We start from the raw sequence: 24,211 nt of genomic DNA on the forward strand, positions 1-24,211 counted from the left end.
AGTCAGATTTATGAAATTATTTTTGATAATTATTCCATAAGCAATGAAACAAATTGGTTAGTCCGTGGGAATCGTCAACAATGGAGGAGGACAAACAAAACTTTTCTATGGACTGTTTCTATTTTTAATGTTAGACGACTATCCTGGCACACTGAATACTGCACTTCAGTATTACCATTACGTTAGAGAGGAAGGATGGTTGATGTCTGTGCAAACGAAGTGCACAATGACAAAGACAGAACTTGTGGAGGCCTAGCCACTTTGGAACTAATTTTATAACTTAGTTATAACTGAGAAGTGCTCACCAGACCTTCTACAGTGTCCAAAACTGTCTGTCTTTATTTATTTATTTATTTATTTAATGCTTTCATTCCTTTAAGCGGAAGCTGAAGAAGTGACTCTAGTTTGGAGCCATCTAACACAGGAAGGTACAGCTGCCCAAAGAAACCCCTTAGGCTTGTGACCCTCGCTTTTGCTCTCAAACTATGCTTGAATGAGAGAGCATGCCACAGCTAAAGATGTTACTCCTGAAATTCACCTAAAGATGTTACTCCTGAAATTCACGTGGATGATTCTTCTGTGTAGGTTCCAGCAGCATGAGAGGATAATGAAGGACAATACTGTCCCTTTAAATAGGTCACAGAAAGCAGGAGTTGTTGTTATCAACACTCGCCTTCTGTGAAAAAACTGTCGACACTGAGCTCTTTTCACTTATAAACAGACATTTTAATATTTCTGGGTCTTATCAAAAATCAGGTTGACACTTAATAGGATTACTTAAGTTCCAAATTTATTACTTTCAATTATCAAAAACCATTTGTAAATATACAGTAACCTACTAATATTGAAGTGTTATGCGCGTCATAATTTTTTTTTTAATTAACAGCCCTTTCTGTCTAGCAATTCATTGTGTAAAGGATGTATGGCTGAAATGCTTTAAAAGAAAAAAAAAACACCACCACCACCACCAAAAACCAAACTATTCAAAATCCCTAGAGTTTTTGTTTTATGGACTTGTATATATCCAGGAGTGTATTTGATTCAGATAGTAAGTTTCTTGACTTGCTCACAATAGATTATTGTATTTTCTTCTTAGCACAGAAAATCTAATTGATCAGTGATTTGTGATTTTTTTTTTTTTTCAAAACCCCCCCGCCCCCCGGCCAAGATTCACTGACACTAAAACAAAAATCAGTTACATATTTGCATATTGATGGCCCTGGTAGTAATACTACTTAGGTATTTTAACCTAAAACTGAGAAATATTAGTTTTGTTAAAAACAAACCTTGAATTTGACAGTGCTTATACACAAGGTGAAAATAGATTGTGTGACTTAAAGTATTTGACTACTCCCTCCCCCCAAGATGTAGTTTAGAGTAAGACTGTGCGTGTTAGCTTGCATGGGTCTGGGGGGAGGGGGGCATTTGAGTACCATAATTGAATTAGCCTAGGGATTTATCCAGCATAACTTTGCAGGACAGATTAACTGTCATCCTCGTAATAGCTCATATGGATTATACTTAATACATTTGCAGAACGGTATTGCGTCTTCTCACCTGTTCCGTGTGCCAGCATACATGTGGAAGGTAATAGGTTTAGGAACTCTAAAGTAGATTTAGGAAGCGCTGCTCTGGAGGAACACTTCTGGTTCAGCCAGGTTCTGAAGCCACCTTCTAGTACATGGAATTTAATAAATATGAAGGTGTACATGTTTTCTTTCTGAAGTATCTTTTTAACAGCCCTTTAGTAGGGAGAGGTTTTCTAGGACAGACAGGTTTGTCTTTTGAATGATGTTGAGCAACTTTTTTGCTAAGTCCACAATGGTGGTAGGGAATAGGTCAGAAATGAAACATCTTTCCCTTTCTTTGTCAGTGCTGGAAGGTTAATATATTTGCCTAATGTTATAACATAGCCTCTTCCCACCCACCACCACATGGGTAGTATCTTCTCCCTGCCTTTTCCATAGACGTGTAGCTAATTGCCAACTGAACGGACAATAATTTTTAAAGAATCCCTTGAATACTCATGAATACAATCTCCTGAGCTTGCAAGGTCTGTTCACAAACAGACCTTGTTCATATAAACCTATCTTCTCTCCTTATCAATCCATTTGCTAAAGTGCCACTGTATGTTTCTATTTGCTGTTGGTGCACTTGCCTTCCAAGCAATTTAGGATTTTCGGTTCTGTTTAATTTTACTCATGTAGTCGTGTACTGTGCATTTGGGCTAGATCTCAAAGTTGTAGTCTTGGGCTATAGGGAAGTTCAGTGCCCCACCCCCCACCCCGAGTCAAATCTTTGAAAGATTGAGCTTCAGAAACATTAAAACTGTTCACAGATTCATAATATTTTCTGTGAATTATATGATTCAACTGAGTTTGTTTTTTTTTTCTGCTGTTTGGTCGAGTTCCAGATGTCAATTCTGTAAAGCTGTGATTAGGGAAAAGAGCCTTTTTGTTTTCTGGAAGCCCAAGTTCAGCTGATTTTAGTGAAGTAAGAAGTTCTGGGATGCAGTGATCTTAGAGTTAACCTCGTAAGTAAATGCCCTTTACTCTAGAAATCAGTTCTTGAAAAGTAAATATATTTTCAGAACTTAATGATTTTCCTTTTCCACAGGCTTCTGTTTAATGAATAGAGTTAGAGCTGATACTAATAAATTTATTTCTTGTTCTATGCAAAATCCTGCATGCCTACCCCCAAAATGTATTTGTGTTATTTTTACGTGTATACTGGCATAAATTATTGGGTATATTTCATACCCTAATACTTTCCCATAAAAGAAATTTGTATTGGGCCTATCCAAATGCTGATAAAGTCAGTACCAATTAAGTCTCAGATCTGCACAGCGAGTTTTTGATAAATGCTTTAAAGAATGTGTTCAGTGACTTAGGAGAGGATATATTTAGGTAACCCCAGTTACACTTTTCCTGAGAGAAAAAGGGGGTGGAGAATTTTTACAATATACAATATTAATAGCTTTCTGTTAAGTAAACCTACTCTCAAGGATGCACAGAATTTTCCTGTTACGATATAGAAGTTATGTTGAAATAAGAAGAAATAATTCAAATGCAATGGAATAGAATGTTTGCCCAGCTTTCAGTTTATATGAAAATAATTGGCTACCTACCACTATTTCTCTTGTCTGGATCAGGTAGTTTTGACTGGGTGGATAAAAACATATCAGCTCAAATAAGCTTTAAAACGAAATTAAAAAAAACTTGGAGGATGATGCCCTGTGAATGCTAAGTGACTTCATTTTTTTTGAAAAATTCCACTACCACTGTATAAAAGGACCAAATAACTTTCATTTTGATGTTATTTTCTGTTAGTAATCACAGAAAAGCTCGGACGTTGGGCTGAGGGAGGAATTGTAAATAGGTGTAGGTAGAATCTTTGTCCTTTAAGTATGTCGTTATCCTTGCAAGCCTAGTGAAATATATTTGCTTCTCACTGTTTTTCAATTACTTAACTTTAGGAACGTTAGGAAATTTTTAAAGTATTGTTTCTATGCTTTGTTTTGGCTTCCTTGTTCACCTCAAAATCATTCTATATCATCTTTACATCATCAGATTATTTTAATTAGTTTGATGTAGTTCAGCATCTATCTTCTTAGAAAGGATTCCACCCTCCCCATATTAACTCCTTTTTCTTACTACCTGAAATATGAAAAAGTATATGATCCTACTGAAAACATTTTGAAATAAAATAAAAATATTATTTATGCCAATGGTAATTTGTCTAGAGAGATCTGGACAGATAAGGGATCATTTATGAACAGCCTAATTCTGAAATACTTGCAGGATTTTATTCTGAAAGGGGAAAGGGGATTTGTGTCCTCATAGCTGTGAATTAGTGCCTGTAAGTAGATAGAAAACTCTACCACTAACTGGTGGTAGTTTGCATTCAATGACTCAAGAGTCAGGGTAATTGCTTCTTGGTGGTTGGTACAAGGGTCCTTTAGGGTAGTTTATGGCATCGTTACTGTAAAACTGTCAGGTTCCATTATCCTAACATCCCTTTAGGGAGCTGACTGAAGACTGGAGGAGAAAGTCTTGCTTCCAGGCAAGGGAAGTTCAGTGAGTTAGGGTGAGGGACAAGTTGTTGTATCTTTCTGCATTCAAGGCTCTGATTTTCACACTAGCTGTCATGAAGCAATAATGTATGACTTAGCATATCTCTGTGTGGAAAGGATGATAGACTTAAGCTAGAAGGCACAAATCTGTCAAATGGAGATCTTCAGTTCATCTATCTTATATGAATATTATCTTTTGCTGATGTCCAGACAGATCAGTACGTTACTTAACACAGATATGGTGATGCTTTCGGAGCATAACAGACTAAGATTTGTTTACACAGTCCTCTTGAAACCACATATCAGGACAATAGTTAAAATCAACACTGCCTTCTTGAGAAACTTTCCCAGAACGCATTGAGTAAAAACTTCAGTTACATCTATGTGGAAAGAAATCACCAATTACAAAATCTGTAATACTCCCTCCGGTAAATCACAATAAAAGGAAATAACAAAAAAACAGGTATCTCCATAAAATTATAGTTCAGTTTGCATATATAAAGTCACAAAAAGTATGGGTAGCTGTTAAGCAGTTACATTGAACTATTCTCATCTGAATGGTGAATTTTTACATTTCTGTTAAACATAGAACAGCAATGTAATACACTTCTGAGGAAAAATGTGTAGAAAAATATTAAATGTCATATTCAACATCAGTAAATTTGTATTTCACGTTCAACTGACTTTTTCCAAACTTGGCTTTTTTTTTCTTAGATAAATACTAGTTTGCCAAAATTTCTAATTTCAGCAATATCGAAATTGATTACAGATATAAAATTTGTGGTAGAAATAGTATTTTTCGTGTCCCTGTGTTTTCAAGTAAGCACACTTGTTAACTAAACTTTTTTTTTTTTTTTTGAATTGCCATTGCATAAAGATGCTGGGGATGACTATTTCGAGAACAGATATTTTTAAAATATGCTTTCTTTGGTCTGGGATAGCCAGATCCTATAACCTATTTGGAAGGGAAAAAGTTAAAGTGATAACCAAGTTGAAACTGAAGCTGTGACTGAGTTTTACCAGTTCCCTGATCAAGGCTTCATTTAACTTAAGGAGAACCTGCACTGAGTCTTTTAGTTTTCCTTGTGTGTTAGGCTTGCCATGAAACTCCCCCTCAATCTCAGAGGGTAAGCAACTATTCTTTTTATCTGATGTGACTTTATTTTCTAATTTTTACATGATGCAAGCAGAAAACAACTGGACGTCAGTAACTGGACATCAGTATAGAGTATGCTGTTACACTTGTATGTGCAGTTCTTGCTTATAGATATTTCACTACTTGAAATATTAACTTAAGATAGCAGAAATGTGCCCTATGTCTCAACGTATTTGAGACTTTTCCTGAGGCCTATATTTAAACATATACGTAAGTAAAACATGAATTGAAATTGTAAATGCTATGTACTATTATTAGCTTTCCTCACGACAGCCTAACAGTTAAAATTTTTTCTAAAAAAACAATAATTCCACAGTATGAAATGAAATAAATTTACCATTCCTTTTTAAGGAGTAAATGTTTTTACATTTTAGGAGAGCAGATCCCAATGACTGTTTAACCCATCAAACAGAATTACATTTTTCTTTTTTTTTTTTTTTTTTCTTCAACTCAGAACAGTGTTGAAAATTGTATATAAAGGTGAACCCAAAATTTGCCACGGAGATGTCCTGGTGAAGACAAAAAATCACTTCATGCTTTGCCAATTGTTGAGCAAAGGACCATTTCATGCCTTACAGTGTAGTGAAAAGTGCAGGCATAGATAGGCATGAGGAACTCAGCTGATCTCTATTAAGATGTTCCTATGACTTGTTGATGACTTTCAAACAATTATCTACAGGTGTTTCAAAGGCCTCAGATTTCATCACTTTTCCATTTGCCTTTATACTTACCTAACCTGTGTGTTGTTTCAATGAGTAGTAGTTGTTTGTTCATTTATAATTGTGGTATTTTACCACAATGAGTTATGAACAGTTTTTGATACCGGTAACAGCTTTAGTATGTTGGACTGCAATGTTTTACTGTGGTTTTTCAGTCGCAGGTTAAGTTGGAGAATCGCCATACAGTTATCAGTTGCCATTTCATGAATAACTATCTTTCCCATTGTAGTTATTCATAGCTCCTTAAGCAAGTAGCTGCTTAATACATGGTCTAGGGCTAGTATTTATAGCTCTTTCATTAATAATTGTTTGTCTTCCCTTTTCTGAAGCTACCAAGCTAATAGTGAAATGGTTCTGTAGCTAGCTGAACGTGTCTTGATCTTGCAGCTGTCCAAGGAACGTATAAGCCTGTTCCTGAAAGCTTAATTTCTGTCTCTGATAAGGACACCTGATTTCTTTGTCTCTCTCACTTTGCTGTGCTGCTTGAAAATTCATTCATCCTATCTTTTTGTATAAATCAGGGCCTCCTCAAATACTTAGAGATCAAATATGGTTTATGGGTTTTCAGCTGTAGTCTTTCCTCAGAACTGATAGGTGAGAACAGTTCTAACAAGTTGCTTCTTCTGGGAACTTTTTTCAGAGGCAATAGAAGAAATCATTATGGCTTAATATATGTATTTTTAGCCATTTTATACATGAGACATATTTTATTCTGGTAGGTTGCTAACAATGCACTTAGGCCTGCAGCCATAATCTTATTACTGTCTCAAAACTTACAATACTTTAAATACTTGTTCATATTTTTATGTCACAAAGGAAAGAACAGGTGCCTCTTCAAAATACCCTGAGAGTTTACCTTCATAGTGCTACTACGTTACTTTTGTATGCTCAGTGTGGATATCTGTAAGTTAAGGTGTTTCTCCTTGGCCTGTGTTTTATCTTTAAAGAAAGACCTGACATAGGTTTCTGAATTTCAGACCATTAGTCAGTTATGTTAATGAGATTGACTTTTTTTTGTCGTGATGTAGTAGTCTTTACCATTGTATTCAGTGGTTTTTATTTTTTTTGTTATCTTACTTTAAAAGTTTGCTGCTAAAGTCTTTTGTTACTGAGTAAGATCCTATTGCTAAAGAAGTCAACAACTAACACCATCCATTCATGAAACATTTGAATATCATTAATTTTTTTTTCGCACCGTAGTTATCACAAGTTCTAAAAGAAACTAACTAATCAGTCTATATTGCTGCAAGAACTTATTGCTAGGGACATCAAAGTTCTTTGAAACTACAAAGCTAGTTTCAGAATATTTGTGTGAGGATTATTTTCCAATTCCTAAAGTTACTCTAATGGAAGCAGTAATACAACCTGTATTTATACTTTGGATGTCTATCATGAGACACCTAGAACGTTTTTAGCAGACTACATTCAAATCTCAAAGTTATTGCATATTATAATTATTCCATATTCCAAATTACTTCATGAGTATTTGACTTTTCACGCATACATATGAGATGATTAGAAAGTTGCTAACAAAAAAAAAAAAATTCTCAGCAAGGAAAGAGGGAAAGGAGTAAAGGAGAAGGATAATATTCACAATACTTCAAAATTTCTCTTCCATCTTGCTTTTCCATGACCTCTGTTTTTTGGGGGGAGAAGAATTTCTAATTCTTGAAATACATTTTGAAAATAGTAGTATTTCCATTCTTGCTGGATGGGTTTTTTTATCATAAAATATACAATTAAAGTACTAAAGAAGCTTAGAGAGTAATAATGTGCTTTTAGGTTTTTCTTCTGCTTTTTAACACTGGATGTTAGTGATAGACCAATAGTCCTTGATGTTTTTTCCAATATACGCAGTATGTAATATTTTGCTTCCTTAAAAAAGGAAGTATGGGGAGGAGAGAAAGGTAAGTCCAAAACTGCATTCTTTTAGCTATTAAGGAGGAGATTTAAATCCAGTGTCAACTATGGATCGTGGCACTTGACTGCATTAGTCTGGTTATTTTTATTTCTGAAAGAAAGGTTTATTACAAAGTAATTTATATTTCCAGCCTAAAAATATAATTGGTCTGAACACTTAAGTCCTATAGAGCTTTTGAAGCTGGGACATGTAGCAAAGAGCATTTCAGATAGTTTTAAAGAAACAAAAAGAAACATTGGTAGAAGGAATGAATTCTGAGTCATCAGCTGTCAGTATTGAAATACATTTTTCTCACATTGTGCTATAATTGCTGGCTCCATTAATGTGACGTGTATTATTACTTTGGTTATTGCTGATGTTCCAAAGTCAAATTATTGTAATTTTTTCTCTTTGCCTTATCAAGCAAATTGTCACCTTTTTTTTTTTCTTCTTCTTCTTTTGAGTCGGGATGTTCCTCTCTGCTTTTCAGAATGGGATATTATATGGCTTTTTCACTTTGAGATTACTTTTTTCTCTTCATTTTTAACCCCAGCAATGTAATTTTCATCCTCTTTTCCTTTAGGGACTTTTCCAACCTATTTGTTGCAGTATGTTTAAAGGTATAAACAAAAGAGTATTTTCTGTTTTCTTCCCTGTTCTGTTTCCCATGTAATCTCAAAAATAGTATTCTGGAATTATACGTAAGAATTTTCCGTTAGTGAATTGACTTGTGTGTAGAATACCAGCACCAAATGTGAATACTATAATTTCAAAGTCAGTCTTAAAAATAGACCATGAATGATTGATAGGACTTTTCTTCTTTGCATCAATTTCACACCATCTGTTGTTTCATATGAATGAAATATTTATTCAAGATGAATGTCCAGGATGCTTTGTTCATGAAGTATCAGAACATGAATCTGTTTCTTGTAGTATATGGACTACCTAGTTTTCTGTTAGAATTTATGTTAAAGTTATGGATTTTAACCTCTGTAGTTGTGCAATAGTTGTCTCTTACGCATAGAAGTTATGATACAAATAATTTAAGCCTTGAACTGCCAGCATCATCCAGAATCCTTGGTGAATACATTGAATGCCCAACTGGACCTTTTAATGGAATTGGTTTGGTAGATTCAGTTATTTACATTATATATTTTTTTTAGGATGTGAAGCCTAAGCTTCTCATTGAAGTAGGTCATCATCCCCTTAGGCTACTTTCTTATGATCATTTCCGTGATTCTAACCTGGATGTGGCTGAGAGATGCTGTCTTTGTTAGCAAGTGTCTCAAAGCAAAATTAGTTTTATGGGAGCTGTGATATGTCTTTAACTTGAGGTTATTGTTTTAGTGCAGTAGTTATGAGGAATCTAGGGAAAGTTCTCAGTTCTAATTCATTAGTAGGGCCTCACTGACATTTGGTTGTTGGGATAACATTGGTTGCGGTTGCCCAAAAGCTTTTGATATTTTCCACTAAGGAAAAGGCAGCGAGTCAGGGTTTTTTCATACATATTATGAAGGGTTGATTTTTTTTTTTTTTTTTTTTTTGGCACTGTATACCTTTTGTACGAGTGCACTGTGTGTAGTGTAAGTTGGGAGCATCTATTTTAGGACCTGATTGATTTGACCTCAAGAAAGAACTTAGAGAGGATCCAGTCCTATGAAAGCTTGCTTTTTTTCTCTCACTTGGGTTATGTGAGTCATTGGGCAGAATTAGAAATCTAATTGGAATTGTTTTTTTTTTCTAGAAAGGTATATATTCTTGAATATGTTTACTTATAACATCATGTATTAAATGTGCTTTTAATCGTAAGATTTTTGATCCTAAACATTGCACAGGGAAGGAGCTTTTAGGAATGTAACTGGCAGATAGAAAGTCATGACAATTTATTTTATGAAACTTCCAATATGTTCAAATAGCATAAGATTTCTTTTCAGAATTGACTTTCAAAGGTAGAGTTACTAACTTACGGTAAGGAAATATTTTTTCCTTTTATCTCTTCTGCTTTTATTCTATTGATTCAGATAAGTAGGAGTCAGAAATAGTGGAGGAGAAACAAGGCAATTTGCCTTCCTGATAAATCCAGCATCAGAATATAATTTTTTTGGCTGTCCCCAGCATTCCCTGATCAACATGGTAAACAGACTTTTATTTAATCAGTTTTAGAATTCAATGTCTCTACAGTGTCTCTAGTACTATTTTTAGTACTTACTGGCACTCTGTGCATCTTCTGAGTAACTATGCCAGATTTATTACTCTAAAAATGCAGTGTTATTTATTATCTTCCAATATGTAGTGAAGTGAAATCTTGCACTTGCATATGTTGCATGCTTTACAGTTTAATCTAGTAGCTCCATGTTATTTTCTCAAAACAACACAAAAAGGATAAGCTTTTATTATTTGGAAAGGCATAGCTTCATTTTTTCAAAGCAGAAATGATCCTCTGGGGCAGTTAAATGTTTAGCACAAACTTTCTCTTCTTTGAGTTTTACAAAACCCTGCAAAGAATAAAGGTCTGAGAAAGGCTTACTGTCGTCTTCATTCAGTGGTGTTTGATCCCAGGCCTACAGCCCCTGAAAGTTACTTGTGAATGTTCATGGAAGTACTACTGAAAATGAAAGAACTCTATTATATGAGATTATTACTCGTTCTATTATGTTTTTGCCCGTGTGAATTGTAAATTTTCTGCATTAAGACCATTTTTTTAATGGCAAAATTCATAAGACAGTGATGCAGTGATGCTGAAGTATGGTATCTGTATATGAAGGAATGCCCTTGTGTTGTAAATTTGAAGAATGTTTTATCTTTTTCTTTTCTTTTCATTACGTTTCTGGAGACTTAAGATGCCTGAAGGGAGGTATGTGTTTATATGAGATTCATGCCATAAAAACTTTTGTCAACGCTTTTCCTGAAAGTAAATGTAAGGGGAAGATACAGTGGGTTTTGCTCATAGCTGACACTTACATTTAGAAGGGCTTCAGATCAAGTAAGATACCGGAAAGTTATTTAGCAGAGTTAAAACTAGAGTATCAAAAGTTAGGATATAGATTTGGCTCAATAAAACTGCCATCTGTTTAAAGAAACCATGCTTTTTTTTTTTTTTTTGAAGTATTTGTTTGGTATGGATAAGAGTGAATAAGATAATAGCAGTAAGTTAATGAGCATAGACTTATAAACATTTGTACTCTTCCTAACAGATTCTGTCAAAGATTTTCTATTTACTTTTTGTTTTTTCCATTTGTCATGAGCCAAATCTGTATGTGTCCATAACCCTCATGTTCCATTGAAATTAATGGAAGCTGAGGATCCTGGATGGTCTCTGCTTTAGGTTAATGAAATTTTCAGGGGGCTTACTTATTTGTGTTTTCTTGCATGAAAGTGGCTGCCAGTTTGAATCCCCTTCTGCCTGAAAGTACTGACCTGGCTACAGAGCAGGTAGTGAACAGGAGGATATTGCAGGTTTGCACTGCTCCAACACCCAATCAACATTCATCTAAGAACTCGAAAATGTGCAATTAAGAGCCTAAGGTATCTCTCATGACTATAAAAGCAAAATGGGCTTGTGATTTAGCAGCTGTTCTGAAGAGTGGTTCAGAACTGTTGCTTGTTACCTCTGAAAGCACAGTAATGCACTAGAAAGTTACTACTAAAACAAATACTCACTTATTTTCATTCCTTAGAGATATGTAGTTCTGCCGTTATTGCTGTTCTTCACTAGGAAAGTGAGCAAATCTATAATTGTCACCCATATTATGCTATTATCAAAATTCACTTGTGCAAGAAATTTATTTTTTTTACCTGACATAAACCCTATGTTTTTACTTCGTTATATGTCTGTACTGTGACTCAGAGAGAACATATTGGGGAGCAGGACAGGTGTCTGGAGGAGCAAGCTGTGGGATTGTGGTAATTTTGGGCAAAACTCAAACACTGAACGTCTTAATCTGTTGAATCATTTCCTGTTCTATAGAGCGTATGTGAATGTCTCTGAACAACTGTTATGGTTAGGAAGGAAGGTTACTTTCCTAGTTCGCTTCTTTACAGCTATTAGCCTTTTCTTTTGAGAAGAGTGTCTATAAAAGAAGGGTTAATATTTCTTGATTTTAGTTTAAGACATGAGTCATAATTGAATAGAAGTGGCGGGCTCTTTTAGACAAGCTACAAACCTTGGACAACTGGTAAAATGTCTCTATATTTCAATGTGCTATCTATAGACAATGATAATACTGTTCATATAGTGTTGTGAAGATAAATTCCTTCAAGTTTTACGGGGCGGTTAAATGTTTTGCTGGAGTATGTAATTGTCTATGTGAACTAACCTATGCAAGACTATTCAAGTGACAGCCCAGTTCCTGCTTTTTTTTAAGCTAGCGTTTCGGTAGTTTTACATCATGATAACACAGTAGTGTGGCTACAACATTACTCCTAAACTAGTCCGTAGAGGTATGTAATTTTTTAAATTAAAAGTAAAGCTTTATTTCTTTAAAAAAACCTATGTTTTAAAAGAAGTTAAATCTTATCCCCTCTCCTCCCCCCCCCCAAAAAAAAAAAAAAGGGTGAACAAGTTTTTGCAGACTGATGTAAGATGGGAAGAGATTCGCTCTTGAAACCTGGGGCTATCCTGAAAATGATATTAGGGTGCAATTACACAGCAGAGAACAGTTAAGTATATACTTGTGTTGCTACTTTCCACATATCCATGTTTTCTCCTTTGTAAAGTGTGTATCTTAAAGTATTAAGATTTTAAGAGGCTCACTTTAAGAGTAGATCGTTCAGAGAAATTTGGGTCAGCAAAAAAGCAAATTTGTGAAAAACGTACCATCTTCTGTGTATAATTGTTTATTCTTAAGGGAGCTGAACATGTTCTAATAAAAAATGCTCTGAAAATTAGATGCTAGGAAGTTAATTGAGGCGGGACAACAAAAATATTCCTATGTATCTTAGAAAATAAAACTGGCACTGTTCAGAATATGACAAGGTTGAAAGCAACCCTTTACGGAAAGGAACAATTCATCCAAAAGTATTAAGGAGGCTCAAGAGGTAGAACTGTTTCAGTCTTTTTGTAGCCCCATTAAGTTTAGATTTTCCCAAGGAAGTAAATCTATGCTCACGTGTACTTCCTAGCCTTTTCTTTGTTCAGGAAATCATTATTAATGGTCCTGATTGTCTGCTTCTTCCTTCCATGTTATATTTTCTACCTTACTTCTCCTTTCCAGCATAAAATGGTTCGTTATTATCCTTATGTTTTACTGATCTCTTCTGTAGCATTTTGCTTTCTATCTGCCTCACAAGAGTAAGGCTTTGTTTGATCGTATACATGGAGAGGAAGGCTGTGGCAGTGCTTTGTGTTTATGCAGACTGAGAAATAGTGAACTATTATATAGATTTTGCTTAAGTGATATCCTCGGCTTACATTTATGTACGGGTAAAGCTAACTAGGATTCTGGTTCAACAAGTGACTTCAGCTTCATGTGTGATCGGAAGCTTCCAAGTCTTACTTTTGCTATGGATTGAAGTTCAGCTTATTCAGACTTAAGCTTGGCTTCTTTCAAAGGAAACCATGTGAAACCTTAGAGTGAACTAAGCTTTCAGGAGTCTTGGCCCACGTTCTCAAAGTCTGTAGTTCTTTTGACAAACAGTTAATGTTTCAAATATGCGAGAAATGTAGCATTGGTCGAGTTTTCTATTGTAAAAATTTCATCTCTCTTTAAATTTTATTTTGTCTTTTGAGATCCTGTCGCTCAGTTCGTAAGGTGACTATGTATATTAGTAGCATGCATTTCAAGTAATGTGAGTTGTAAGCTGTGCCCAATAATGGGAGTAGTGACTCTGCATCCTTTAAATAGGAGAGCAGTGTAATAGACTTTAGTCTTTTTGAATTCATGAACCTGTGAATTGCACACTGTGTGATAGCACACAAGGAGCCTTTATTAGAGCTACAACACTTAAGGTATTATAGTTCTGAGTGTTCTAATATCCACCTATTATAGGAACTTGCATCCATTAATGCCTGTCACATAGAAATATTTTGTGTTTAGGGCTTTAGCTTGGCTTTGGGAATTCACATTTTCACATCCAAGGTGTCATATTTGAAAGAAAAATGCAAGTTTAATTTTCAGCTTTTTATTAAGAAAAGCTGTTCATTATACAGTATTCTGCATTGGAAATTGAAATTCCGCTACTATAATCTTTTCTTTGTGAATACAACACTAGTTATGTAGCAGTTCCATATGTCTTTTGACAAAAACAGACAAAGAAACAGTGGCTGGGACATACCTTGAGATTTTTCAGGAGACCTGCAAAGATTTTCTATCCTGCTACATCTGAAATTACTAGCAGGTAGCAAACAGCTGCATTATTTTCTGCCAAAGGTTTTACTCTTAAGTAATTACTCTTTACTATATTGCTGAACCAGTTTCCTACAATGCAGGTAGGAAACAATCATAAAGAATTTATAATAGCAACCTGATTTCCCCTTCCCTCCCTCACCTCCAATTTTATTTCCCAGTATTGCTATATTAGTCCTTCTAGAATTTAATCATTTTAAATCTGCTTGTTTTACATTTCCGGCAGGGTCAGATTATTACAAATAATGAAGCTAGCTGATTTTAAGAGGATTGCTGAGGTGCAGTAAATAAGTGTGCACTCAAGCTTCTAGCAGTATTAATTGAAGTAAACTAACTGAAGTCACTAGTGGAAGTTTATTATATGCATATTGTCTAGCCATTTGCTTTTGTATAGGATTCAGTTGAGCTAAATTAGTTACACGTGCTAGAAAGTGTCTTTTTAAATTACAGTACGTGAAGAAAAGTATTGCGAGTATGTATAGGGGAAAAGCTTAGACACCTTAGATACAAAACAATGAATTATATTTGCTCCTGTGCTTTTCTCTAAAAAGTTCTCTTCTTGAACGAAGATTAAAGACAATGTAAGTCTACCCTTTTTCTGCCACGCTGTATAGTTATCATATTGTATATTGTAATTGTATATACAATTTTATAATTTGTAATGTTAAAAAAAATCACAAGTAGCGATTGTCTTAATTTCAGACTACTTGTGTATCATAAGTAGCTGTTCTATGTAGTTGTTTAGCATGTTATTCTTTCCTTTCTTCCTGTATTCCCTATTTCTTTGAGAAACCAATGTGTTCTATCAGCTTATTGATGAAAATGTAAATTCATAAGATGTTTTGGGCACAGCAGACCATGTTGCTGGTCCCTGTATTAACCAGAAACTGATCTTTTTCCAGTTCCTATTGACAGTGAAGCCCACACGAAAATTGTCCTGGAAGAGCATTCATTACAATATCCATGTACTCGCTATTTCATCAGTTCAATGAGACTGTGATACTGTAATGTGAATGTCTAGAGGCAAGCTTATGTGTAGATTTCAGGCGCACCTTGCCACATGTAGTCCTGTCTATAATACTAGGTTATCTTCCGCCTTATGTTAAGTGTTCGTATTTCATTGATTATGTATTTATTAATCTACCTAAATGTTACAATTTAAAAAAAAAAAAACTCTCTAATTTTTTATTTACATGACAGCCCAAAACAACTCCGAAAAGGACCTTTGGATCCATTGCAAATGACCAGGTAAATATGCACCAGGGAGTTCCCAATAAGAGTATCAGTTTTATTATTTCAGAGATTATGCAATATAGTGCATGAAGCCACTCAAAAGGATGCTATGAAAATTGAGTAAGATAACGGAGTTGTTTATTGCCCTGAGAAAGAATCTTGTGATCAGAACTCAGAGCCTATTAAAGCTAATTCTGGCTCTGAGATGGGCAGAACCTTGTTTTGCCTCAAATTGTTAGGTTGCATTGCTTAAACTGTCGTGTGTGGGTGTATGGGGTTTTTTGTTGTTGTTTTTTGTTTGTTTTTAGCTTAAAAAAATATTTCTTTTTTTCTCACACCCATTCCTCTACAGTGGTGGTTATAATGCAGTGGATTATTTCCTTCAGTTATTTTAATGGCAAGAGGTACTACATAGATGTTAACTGTATGTTATACTTCTACTATGAACCCTTTTTTGATACCCTTCCTAGTGTGAGCAGAACGTTCGAATCATTGGGATAGTTTGATGACGGAGGTACTATTCAGTGTGAATAAGAATTTGACCTTATGAAAGAAACTTTGGCTTCATTGAAATTTTAAGGACAAAATATCCATTTACTTCAGCGTCAGGAATTTCATCCTGAAAATTTTTCTGCATGTTTCTGCCAAAGTTTCTTTGCTCATGAAGGAGAGAATTAGATACTTAGAATAGATGAGAATTAGATACCTGTTCTTAGAATATATGTTTGTTAAAGTGCAGCTTAATGTCACACCTGCTAATCTTATCCCTTAAACCATGTGAAATACTTTTGCTTGAATAAGAACTATATTTTTCTCTTTATTTTGGTAGTTTAAAAGATGTATAAGTTTCCAATGAATACCAAGAAATATTCTTGGAAAACATCTTTGCATTTAAAAAAAACTCTAAAATATTAATAATTAATTTGGAAGACCTCTTTAGCAGTAAGCTACTGGAGAAATAGAAAAGACTGCAGTGATAGAGAAGTGAAGTTGTGTTTTGTATCAGATTCATACACTATAAGGAAAACTACCGCTTTCTCATGCTTGATAGCTAAAGAAAAGCTGAATTGGGGGGAGAGAGTGTATGTATGTGTTGTAGTTGTGGAAACTAATGACAACATAATCAGTGCACATCTGTCAATTTGTGTGCAAATGAAGTAAAAGATAGCAGAAGGGTTGGTTTGTTGGATTTTCTTTTTATTTTGTGCCCCCCACCCCCTGCTGCTTCTGTTACAGTTTTCTGGAAATCTGTGTTAAGATACGTAATTAATGATTTGCAGTAATTACGAAATTTATTGCAAATTACTAGCCAGATCATCTGCAATTAATTACCACTCAAAGAAACGATTACTCATATAGGGTGAAATTCTGATGCCCATAAAACTTATCAGTGAAAAAGAACAGCCTTACATGGAGTTAGACCTATAAATAGATTCACTTAATGGTGGGATGCAGTGAATGCAAATCTGTTGCCAAAAATAAGAAATGAGGAACTTTGCGCACTGGGAGCATTTTCTTTCCGTTTGCTCCAAAGTCTCCCAAATGAGTTTAGAGCACGCGTACTATTATGACCTTTACTCATTAGTAAAGGTGAGCAGCAAGCAGAGTAAAAGGAACCAGGCCAGCAGCAGTCATTCAGTATTAGAAGTATGACAGACAAAAGGAATATAAACAAAATTGTAATTACTCAGCATCTAGCGTTTTAATAGCTTCCTTTTTTTTTTTTTTTTTTTTCTTTAATCGTGCACATTCAGTTTTAGTGATCTGTCCTTATGGAAGATATGCCTTTATATCCTTTCCTCCTTTGAAGGATGAGAGATGGGAGAGTAAAGAGGATAACTGCAATATTCTTCTTCTCTGCTTGTCTAAAGAAAACAGCAGTGGGAATCCAGCCAAAGATTTCAACCTCTACCTTTGCAGGCTACTCTGTCCACATTAGTATTTTAAAAGAAGCCAACCCGTGTTTTTGCAACATAGGTAGCGTTCTTGGCCCTGTCAGGGATGTTAGGTGTTCAGCAAACACCATTGTAAAAACTCTTAAAAGTGTAACTATACAAGTTGTGTGGTTTTTTCCCCCTCCCCCCCACCAAGTGAAATTATATCTTCTTTTCACCCTGGGTTATAACTTTCCCTATAAATACAAAATATATCTTGAAGAAAAGAATCATTTTTATGAGTTTTTAGTTTGATATTTTTAGTATGACTTAGTTTTGTCTGTATCATCTAAAGCCTAAGTTATATAGTAAGCCCCTATGCTTGATTTAGACATATTTTCCCCTTCTCATGGTTTCAGATTGTTTCCACTGTTGCTCCATGAGCTGAGAAATAGTCCATTTATGTTTTTCCTTGTTTTCCTTAAAATTGAGGGTCGATTTAGTTTCTCAAGTCTGTGAATTTGGACATAGTTGAACTTTGGCTACATTCTTCCTTTTCACGCTCACTGATACAGTACAGAAAGTAAATTACATCTATTTAGGAATTTCATAACTCCTCCCTAGAAAGAGAGAAGTGGGTAAGAACCTCTTTATTCTTAAGTATTAGTTTCTTCTTCCCATTTTGCTCTGAAGCCTTCTTAAGGTCCCTGGAATCAGGTATTACAAGCTAGCGGTAAATACATAGCTGTACACTTCTGTATATTGTGTATAGATTTCATGAGAATTTGAGAACATTGCTGAGATGTTTGTCTACTTGAATGTTTTGCTATACTAAAGTTCATTCTTTCTGTGTCTTGTAGGGTCAAAATGTATTTGGTCTTGATATAATTGAGACACCTGAGGGAGATAAGTGGCCTCAGCTGATTGTCCAGCAGATCCTGGATAGGGAGCAGAAGGATACATACGTGATGAAGATTAAAGTTGAAGATGGTGGAACGCCTCCAAGATCCAGCACTGCCATTCTGCAAGTCACAGTGACTGATGTGAATGATAATCGCCCAGTCTTTAAGGAGAGTGACGTCGAAGTTAGTATTCCAGAAAATGCTCCAGTGGGTACTTCTGTTTCTCAGCTCCATGCCACTGATGCAGACCTTGGCTCAAATGCACAAATTCACTTCTATTTCAGCAATCAGATCTCCAGTTTGGCTAAAAGGCTGTTTGCCATTGATAATACTACTGGTCTCATTACCATAAGAGAACCGCTAGACAGGGAGGAATCTCCTGTACACAAATTAACTGTTTTGGCAAGTGACGGCAGTTCAACTCCGTCAAGAGCAACAGTGACTGTTAATATCACAGATATTAATGACAATGTCCCATCAATAGACACAAGATACATCATCAATCCAGTGAATGGGACCGTGCTTTTATCTGAGAAAGCTCCACTTAATACAAAAATTGCACTGATAACAGTAATGGACAAGGATGCTGATCTGAATGGAAAAGTTACTTGTTTTACAGACCACGATGTTCCGTTTAGATTAAAACCAGTGTTTGATAATCAGTTTCTGCTGGAGACAGCTACTTTTCTTGACTATGAAGCCACACGGGAATATGCCATTAAAATAGTGGCTTCAGATTCAGGGAAACCTCCCTTAAATCAGTCTGCTATGCTCTTGATCAAAATTAAAGATGAAAATGACAATGCCCCAGTTTTTACACAGCCTATCATAGGTCTTTCCATCCCTGAAAACAATGCTCCTGGTACTCAGTTAACCAAGATAAGCGCTACAGATGCTGACAGTGGACGCAATGCTGAGATCAGCTATATTCTGGGTTCTGATGCACCCCCTATTTTCAACCTTGACCGCCGTACAGGCATTCTTACAGCAGTGAGAAAGCTGGACAGGGAAAAGCAAGATAGGTACTCCTTCACTGTACTGGCTAAGGATAATGGGTTGCCACCTTTGCAGACCAATGCGACTGTGACAGTATCAGTCCTGGACCAGAACGACAACAGCCCTGCTTTCACACACAATGAATATAATTTCTATGTACCAGAAAACTTACCCATGTATGGTACAGTGGGGCTTATCACAGTTACAGATGCTGACTCCGGTGAGAATGCTGCAGTAACTCTCTCTATATTAAATGGTAGAGACAATTTTATTATTGATCCGCTTACTGGTGTAATAAGACCTAATATTACCTTTGACAGGGAACAGCAGGGGTCATATACTTTTCAGGTGAAAGCTGTGGATGGAGGAAGAGTGCAGCGCTCTTCAACTGCCAAAGTGACCATCAACGTTGTTGATGTAAATGACAACAGGCCTGTTTTTGTTATTCCTTCATCTAATTATTCATATGATTTGGTTCCAACATCGGCCAGTCCAGGGTCTGTAGTTACTAAAGTCTTTGCGGTTGATAATGACACAGGAATGAATGCAGAGCTTCGTTACAGCATCATAGGTGGGAACTCAAGGGGCTTGTTTACAGTTGATCAATTAACGGGCAATATTACTTTGAAGGAGAAAGTAATTACATCAGATCATGGCTTGCATAGACTAGTGATAAAAGTCAATGACCTAGGACAGCCAGAGTCTCTGTATACTATAGCTCTTGTGCATTTATTTGTGAATGAGACGGTCACCAATAGTTCCTATGTGCAAGAGCTAGTGCGTCGGAATATGGAAACTCCAGTTGGCCAGAATGTTGGGGATGGTGAGATAACGCCACAAACGAATGATTATGTCAAGATCATCATTGCAATTATTGCAGGCACGATGACAGTTATCTTGGTAATCTTTGTTACTGCTTTAGTACGGTGCCGCCAAACACCCAGGCACAAAGTCGTCCAAAAGAACAAGCAGAGTGGTGAATGGGTTTCCCCAAACCAAGAGAATAGGCAGATCAAGAAGAAGAAGAAGAAGAAGAAGCGCTCTCCAAAAAGTCTCCTCCTCAACTTTGTGACAATTGAAGAATCCAAGCCTGATGATCCTAGCCATGAGCACATAAATGGCACTTTAGACATTCCTGTAGAACTAGAAGAACAGACTATGGGAAAATACAACTGGGCCACTACACCAACCACATTTAAGCCAGATAGCCCAGACTTAGCAAAGCACTACAAGTCTGCTTCTCCGCAGCCTACCTTTCAAATTAAACCTGAGACTCCTGTACCCCCTAAGAAGCACCATGTCATTCAGGAACTGCCTCTGGATAACACCTTTGTGGTGGGTTGCGACTCACTCTCCAAATGCTCATCAAGCAGCTCGGACCCTTACAGCGTTTCTGAATGCAGCTGTCAAGGAGGCTTCAAGACCCCAGGCCCCATACACACCAGACAGGTAATGAAAAGTTTAAGGTACTCTCTTTCTCTTTCCTTTCTTACTTTTCCTTTCCCGTAGTTGTAACTGTAAGCACTGCAGAATAACTTTATCTATAAGGAATAAAAATTTGAAATGTCACATTTGGTTGAAGCATTGAAAGGTAAACGGTTTGAGATTTATCAGTGTTAAGGAAGAACATTTAAACAAAATGACTGTTGGCTGTCAGGAAATTTTAGTGTGCTATTATATTGATGGGTGTTCCTGACTGTAGATGGCAGTATGGGACTTCCTGCAGTACTGTAGTAGACAGTACTGTGGCTTTGCGAGGCAGGGAGGGGTTATGATACTATCTTCTGTAGTATTGTATGCTCTGGAGTCGAAGTAATCTAGGCCAGGTAGAAAGCAATAAAGCTTTACAGGATATAAGCTATAAGTGGTTCTTAATGGAGTCTGGAACTGCTGCCTTCATTTGAGTAGAGCTTTACTTCAAGATCTCTCAAATGCAGGAATGGATTTTCCTCCAGGGGTTACAGTACTATTTTCAGACTGGAAACATACTGGGCTACTGGTAGACTGACCATCTGGTAGACTGACACAATCAACAAAAGAAGCTAGGTGCAAATTAGAAGCATCAGTATGATTGCTCTTACTTTTGCTGCTAGACCTAGTAACCACGTATTAGTTCCTAAGAAATGTAGTACAGCATAGGAAATATCTAAAGGATCCTCAGCTTAAAATTAAAAATGAAATATGATAAGGTACACTTTTTTTTCTTTAAGATAATGCAGAAAGGCTTTAAGTTTCCGGAAATTAAGTCTAACTTCAATCCAGATTCTAGAAAACTTCATTAGTAATAAGGCTTTGTTTTTTGCCTGATTACTTCCCTTCCTCCATGAGTATCAAAAATTTTCCAGTGAAAATAGTCTTATAATTAAATTTTTAATTGGTCAAGGAACTGATGCATTAAAGAAATATTGCAAGAGATATTGTGACATTACTGATAATGAGAAAATTGAAATTACATCTATAATTTTCATACTCTTACTCAGAAACACATCCTCCATAAGAATAAATCTGTTTTTACCTTAGTTGAGGCTCTGGATGCTTTCCTATGTGTTGTTTTTTTTTTTTTTTTTTTGATCATTTTTTTAATGTAGTATATTGTCAGTATAACTATAGCAGCATATGCTACTGATCATATTACTGAAAACTACAGGATGGGTTGTTTATTTTATTCCCCTTAACAACACAAATCTATCTGGTAGTCCCAATTCCCTCTGCTTCACAAAACTTTAATCTATTGCAGAGATGCATTAACAGAAAAATTTTCAAAAATGTGTTCTTACATACAACTCAATGATAGGGATGGAAGTTTTATAGCTTTTTTGAAGTTTGAATACTTCCTACTAAAAGTAACTGAATGTGTTAATTTAAATTATACATTAGAAAAGCTTCTTGCTCATTTGTTTGAACTCATCTAACACTGAGGTGGGTGGTGCTGTTTTCAGCACCTGTGTGGGCCTGATCTAAATTACTTTCTACTAAAGCCAAAGAAGTCAGTGTAGTGTAGTATAGGTCCTGATATAGTTCATCTGAGCTAAAAACGTTTTTCCATTGCCTGCTCAAAAACACTTTGTCATGCCTGCTAACAAACAAAGTAAGCTTATGACTCTAGATTTTTACTAACGTAGTTCTTCCATCAGAAGAAGTTTTTAAAGCAGAATGGAAAACGATTCCTTTTTGCTGAACTGAGTTGGGAAGAAGAGCATTTCCTTTTATTTGTGTCTTAAAGGTTGATGACAGGAGCTTCCTGTCTGGGAAAGTGAAATATATATATATATATTTTTTTTCCTGAATACTCATGACCTGAAATTAGCTTACCTTAATTAAGCTCTACCTGAAATTATATTGGTATGATACTCTGAATATATAAAAGAGATTAATGCTTGCTATTGTACCAATTTTGTTAAATCTACAGTCATCCTTCTTTTAAGTTGTATTTTATTTATGGAAATAACCACATTGTTGGGGAAATTAATTACTCTCTCACAACAGCCTTTTACACTGATTTGAAAACCACATTTGTCTCTAAACCTTTGAATTAGTATTTCTGTTACTTGCTTGACTAAAATGCACATAGTTTCATTAAGGAATATACGTGGTTTTGGGACAAGGAAGAGCATTTGAGTTAAATTCTTTGTGTTGGACTTCGATCACACAGACAGAATCATATTTCGTGATATATATAGACAAACAATCTACCTGTTTAGCCTTAGAAGATCATGTAAACAGTTGCTTTTTACTCCTAACCTGTTCTTTTTATGTTGTAGTCTGTACAGCTTTGTCTCCCTTCCAGCTCATTAGTAGGTGACTCAGGACAGTCTTAGAGTTGTCACTGTTATCCAATAAAGAATCTAAACAAAACAAAAATGATCTTATACCGCGCTGTTACACAAGTCATGCTGTCCAGCCGTCCTCCAGCCTTGGAGTCTAACAGAATGTTTGTGATCAGTGATGCCTCTGTGTTGTGCACTCTCCGAATTTTCAGAAAATTTCAGGACAGCAAGGAGAATTGAAGGATAATAATTTCAGTTAAGAAGTCAAATGTGCTAGTTTATAGAAAGAAAAAAAGTAATGTTGTCTACTGTGGGGAAAAATCAGCTTATCTTAACAGTAATTATAACGCATCACTTTACAAGGCAAAATCTCTCTGAAGGAAGAGACTAGAGAAAAGACTAAGTACGAAGATGTCTCTCTTCAGTTTCTAATGGGTGCTGATACTAATAGGCCTCATACTACTTTTGTCTGTGAAAAACTAAATTCCTACTCAGATATTTGAAATAATAGTGAGCTAAAGGTAAAAACACATTTTTCTTTGAAGCTGTAAACTCTGTGTGTATCAGAATATTGATTCAGGTCTTAAGCAAAGAAGTAATTTTTTTTTTTTTTGAACTGCTAAATTTTTCAAACTGATCTATAAAATCACAAAGTCAGTACAGCAGTTGTACTCACAAAACTGCAAGAGAACTTGAAAGGTTTTCATGCTAAAAAACAAAATATCTTTTCCATGGCCTTGTGTGCTAGTAAATGTATCAACGCAACACCTGAAATTTTTGTTGGGAGAGAATCAGAGACTCCTGAAGCAGCAGAGGATACACTGGGTCATCAACTATATTAAGCAAGTTGAAGAGGGAAAAGTGTGTTTTTAATGTAATGCAAGGAAGAAGAGAGAAATCAAGCTTCTCTGTGTAATTTCTGCATGAGGCAGGGCAAGGGAGTGAGGTATTTATCGGTATTATTTTGAAGTCACGCAGTAGGAATTAATCAATAGGAGTGACGGGGAATTGAAACCCTCAGAATAGGCTGTTTTCTTTTGGGAGGTAGTCAAGGTGATTGTACTAAAGAAGCTTTACCTAGTGATAAATTGTGAACGGGCTTCTTGTTCATGAATGTTTTTTTCAGTTAGGTTATTTGAAGACTTGTAAAATCAAGTTTATTTACATTGTTACAGACTTTAAACATTTCATTAGTAGTCGACCTCTTAGAAGGTCATATTTCTTTGGTAGAAAAGCATACAGCAAATT

The 24,211-nt window shown here is 35.7% G+C and overlaps 1 protein-coding gene across 7 annotated transcripts in view; it reads left to right on the top strand.

The window, feature by feature from the left end:
* The window catches only part of PCDH11X (protocadherin 11 X-linked), a 547,477-nt gene that overhangs the window by 61,097 nt on the left and 462,169 nt on the right, over window positions 1-24,211 (top strand). For 6 of the 7 annotated variants that reach the window (XM_068957179.1, XM_068957183.1, XM_068957182.1 and 3 more), the window contains exons 3-4: window positions 15,392-15,439; window positions 18,159-20,645. In XM_068957179.1, the coding sequence (XP_068813280.1) occupies window positions 15,392-15,439; window positions 18,159-20,645 (2,535 nt within the window). The remainder of the gene's footprint in view (window positions 1-15,391; window positions 15,440-18,158; window positions 20,646-24,211) is intronic. The other variant, XM_068957181.1, reaches the window with a different exon arrangement.

This window comes from Struthio camelus, chromosome 11 (assembly GCF_040807025.1).
Source record: "Struthio camelus isolate bStrCam1 chromosome 11, bStrCam1.hap1, whole genome shotgun sequence".
NCBI lineage: Eukaryota > Metazoa > Chordata > Aves > Struthioniformes > Struthionidae > Struthio > Struthio camelus.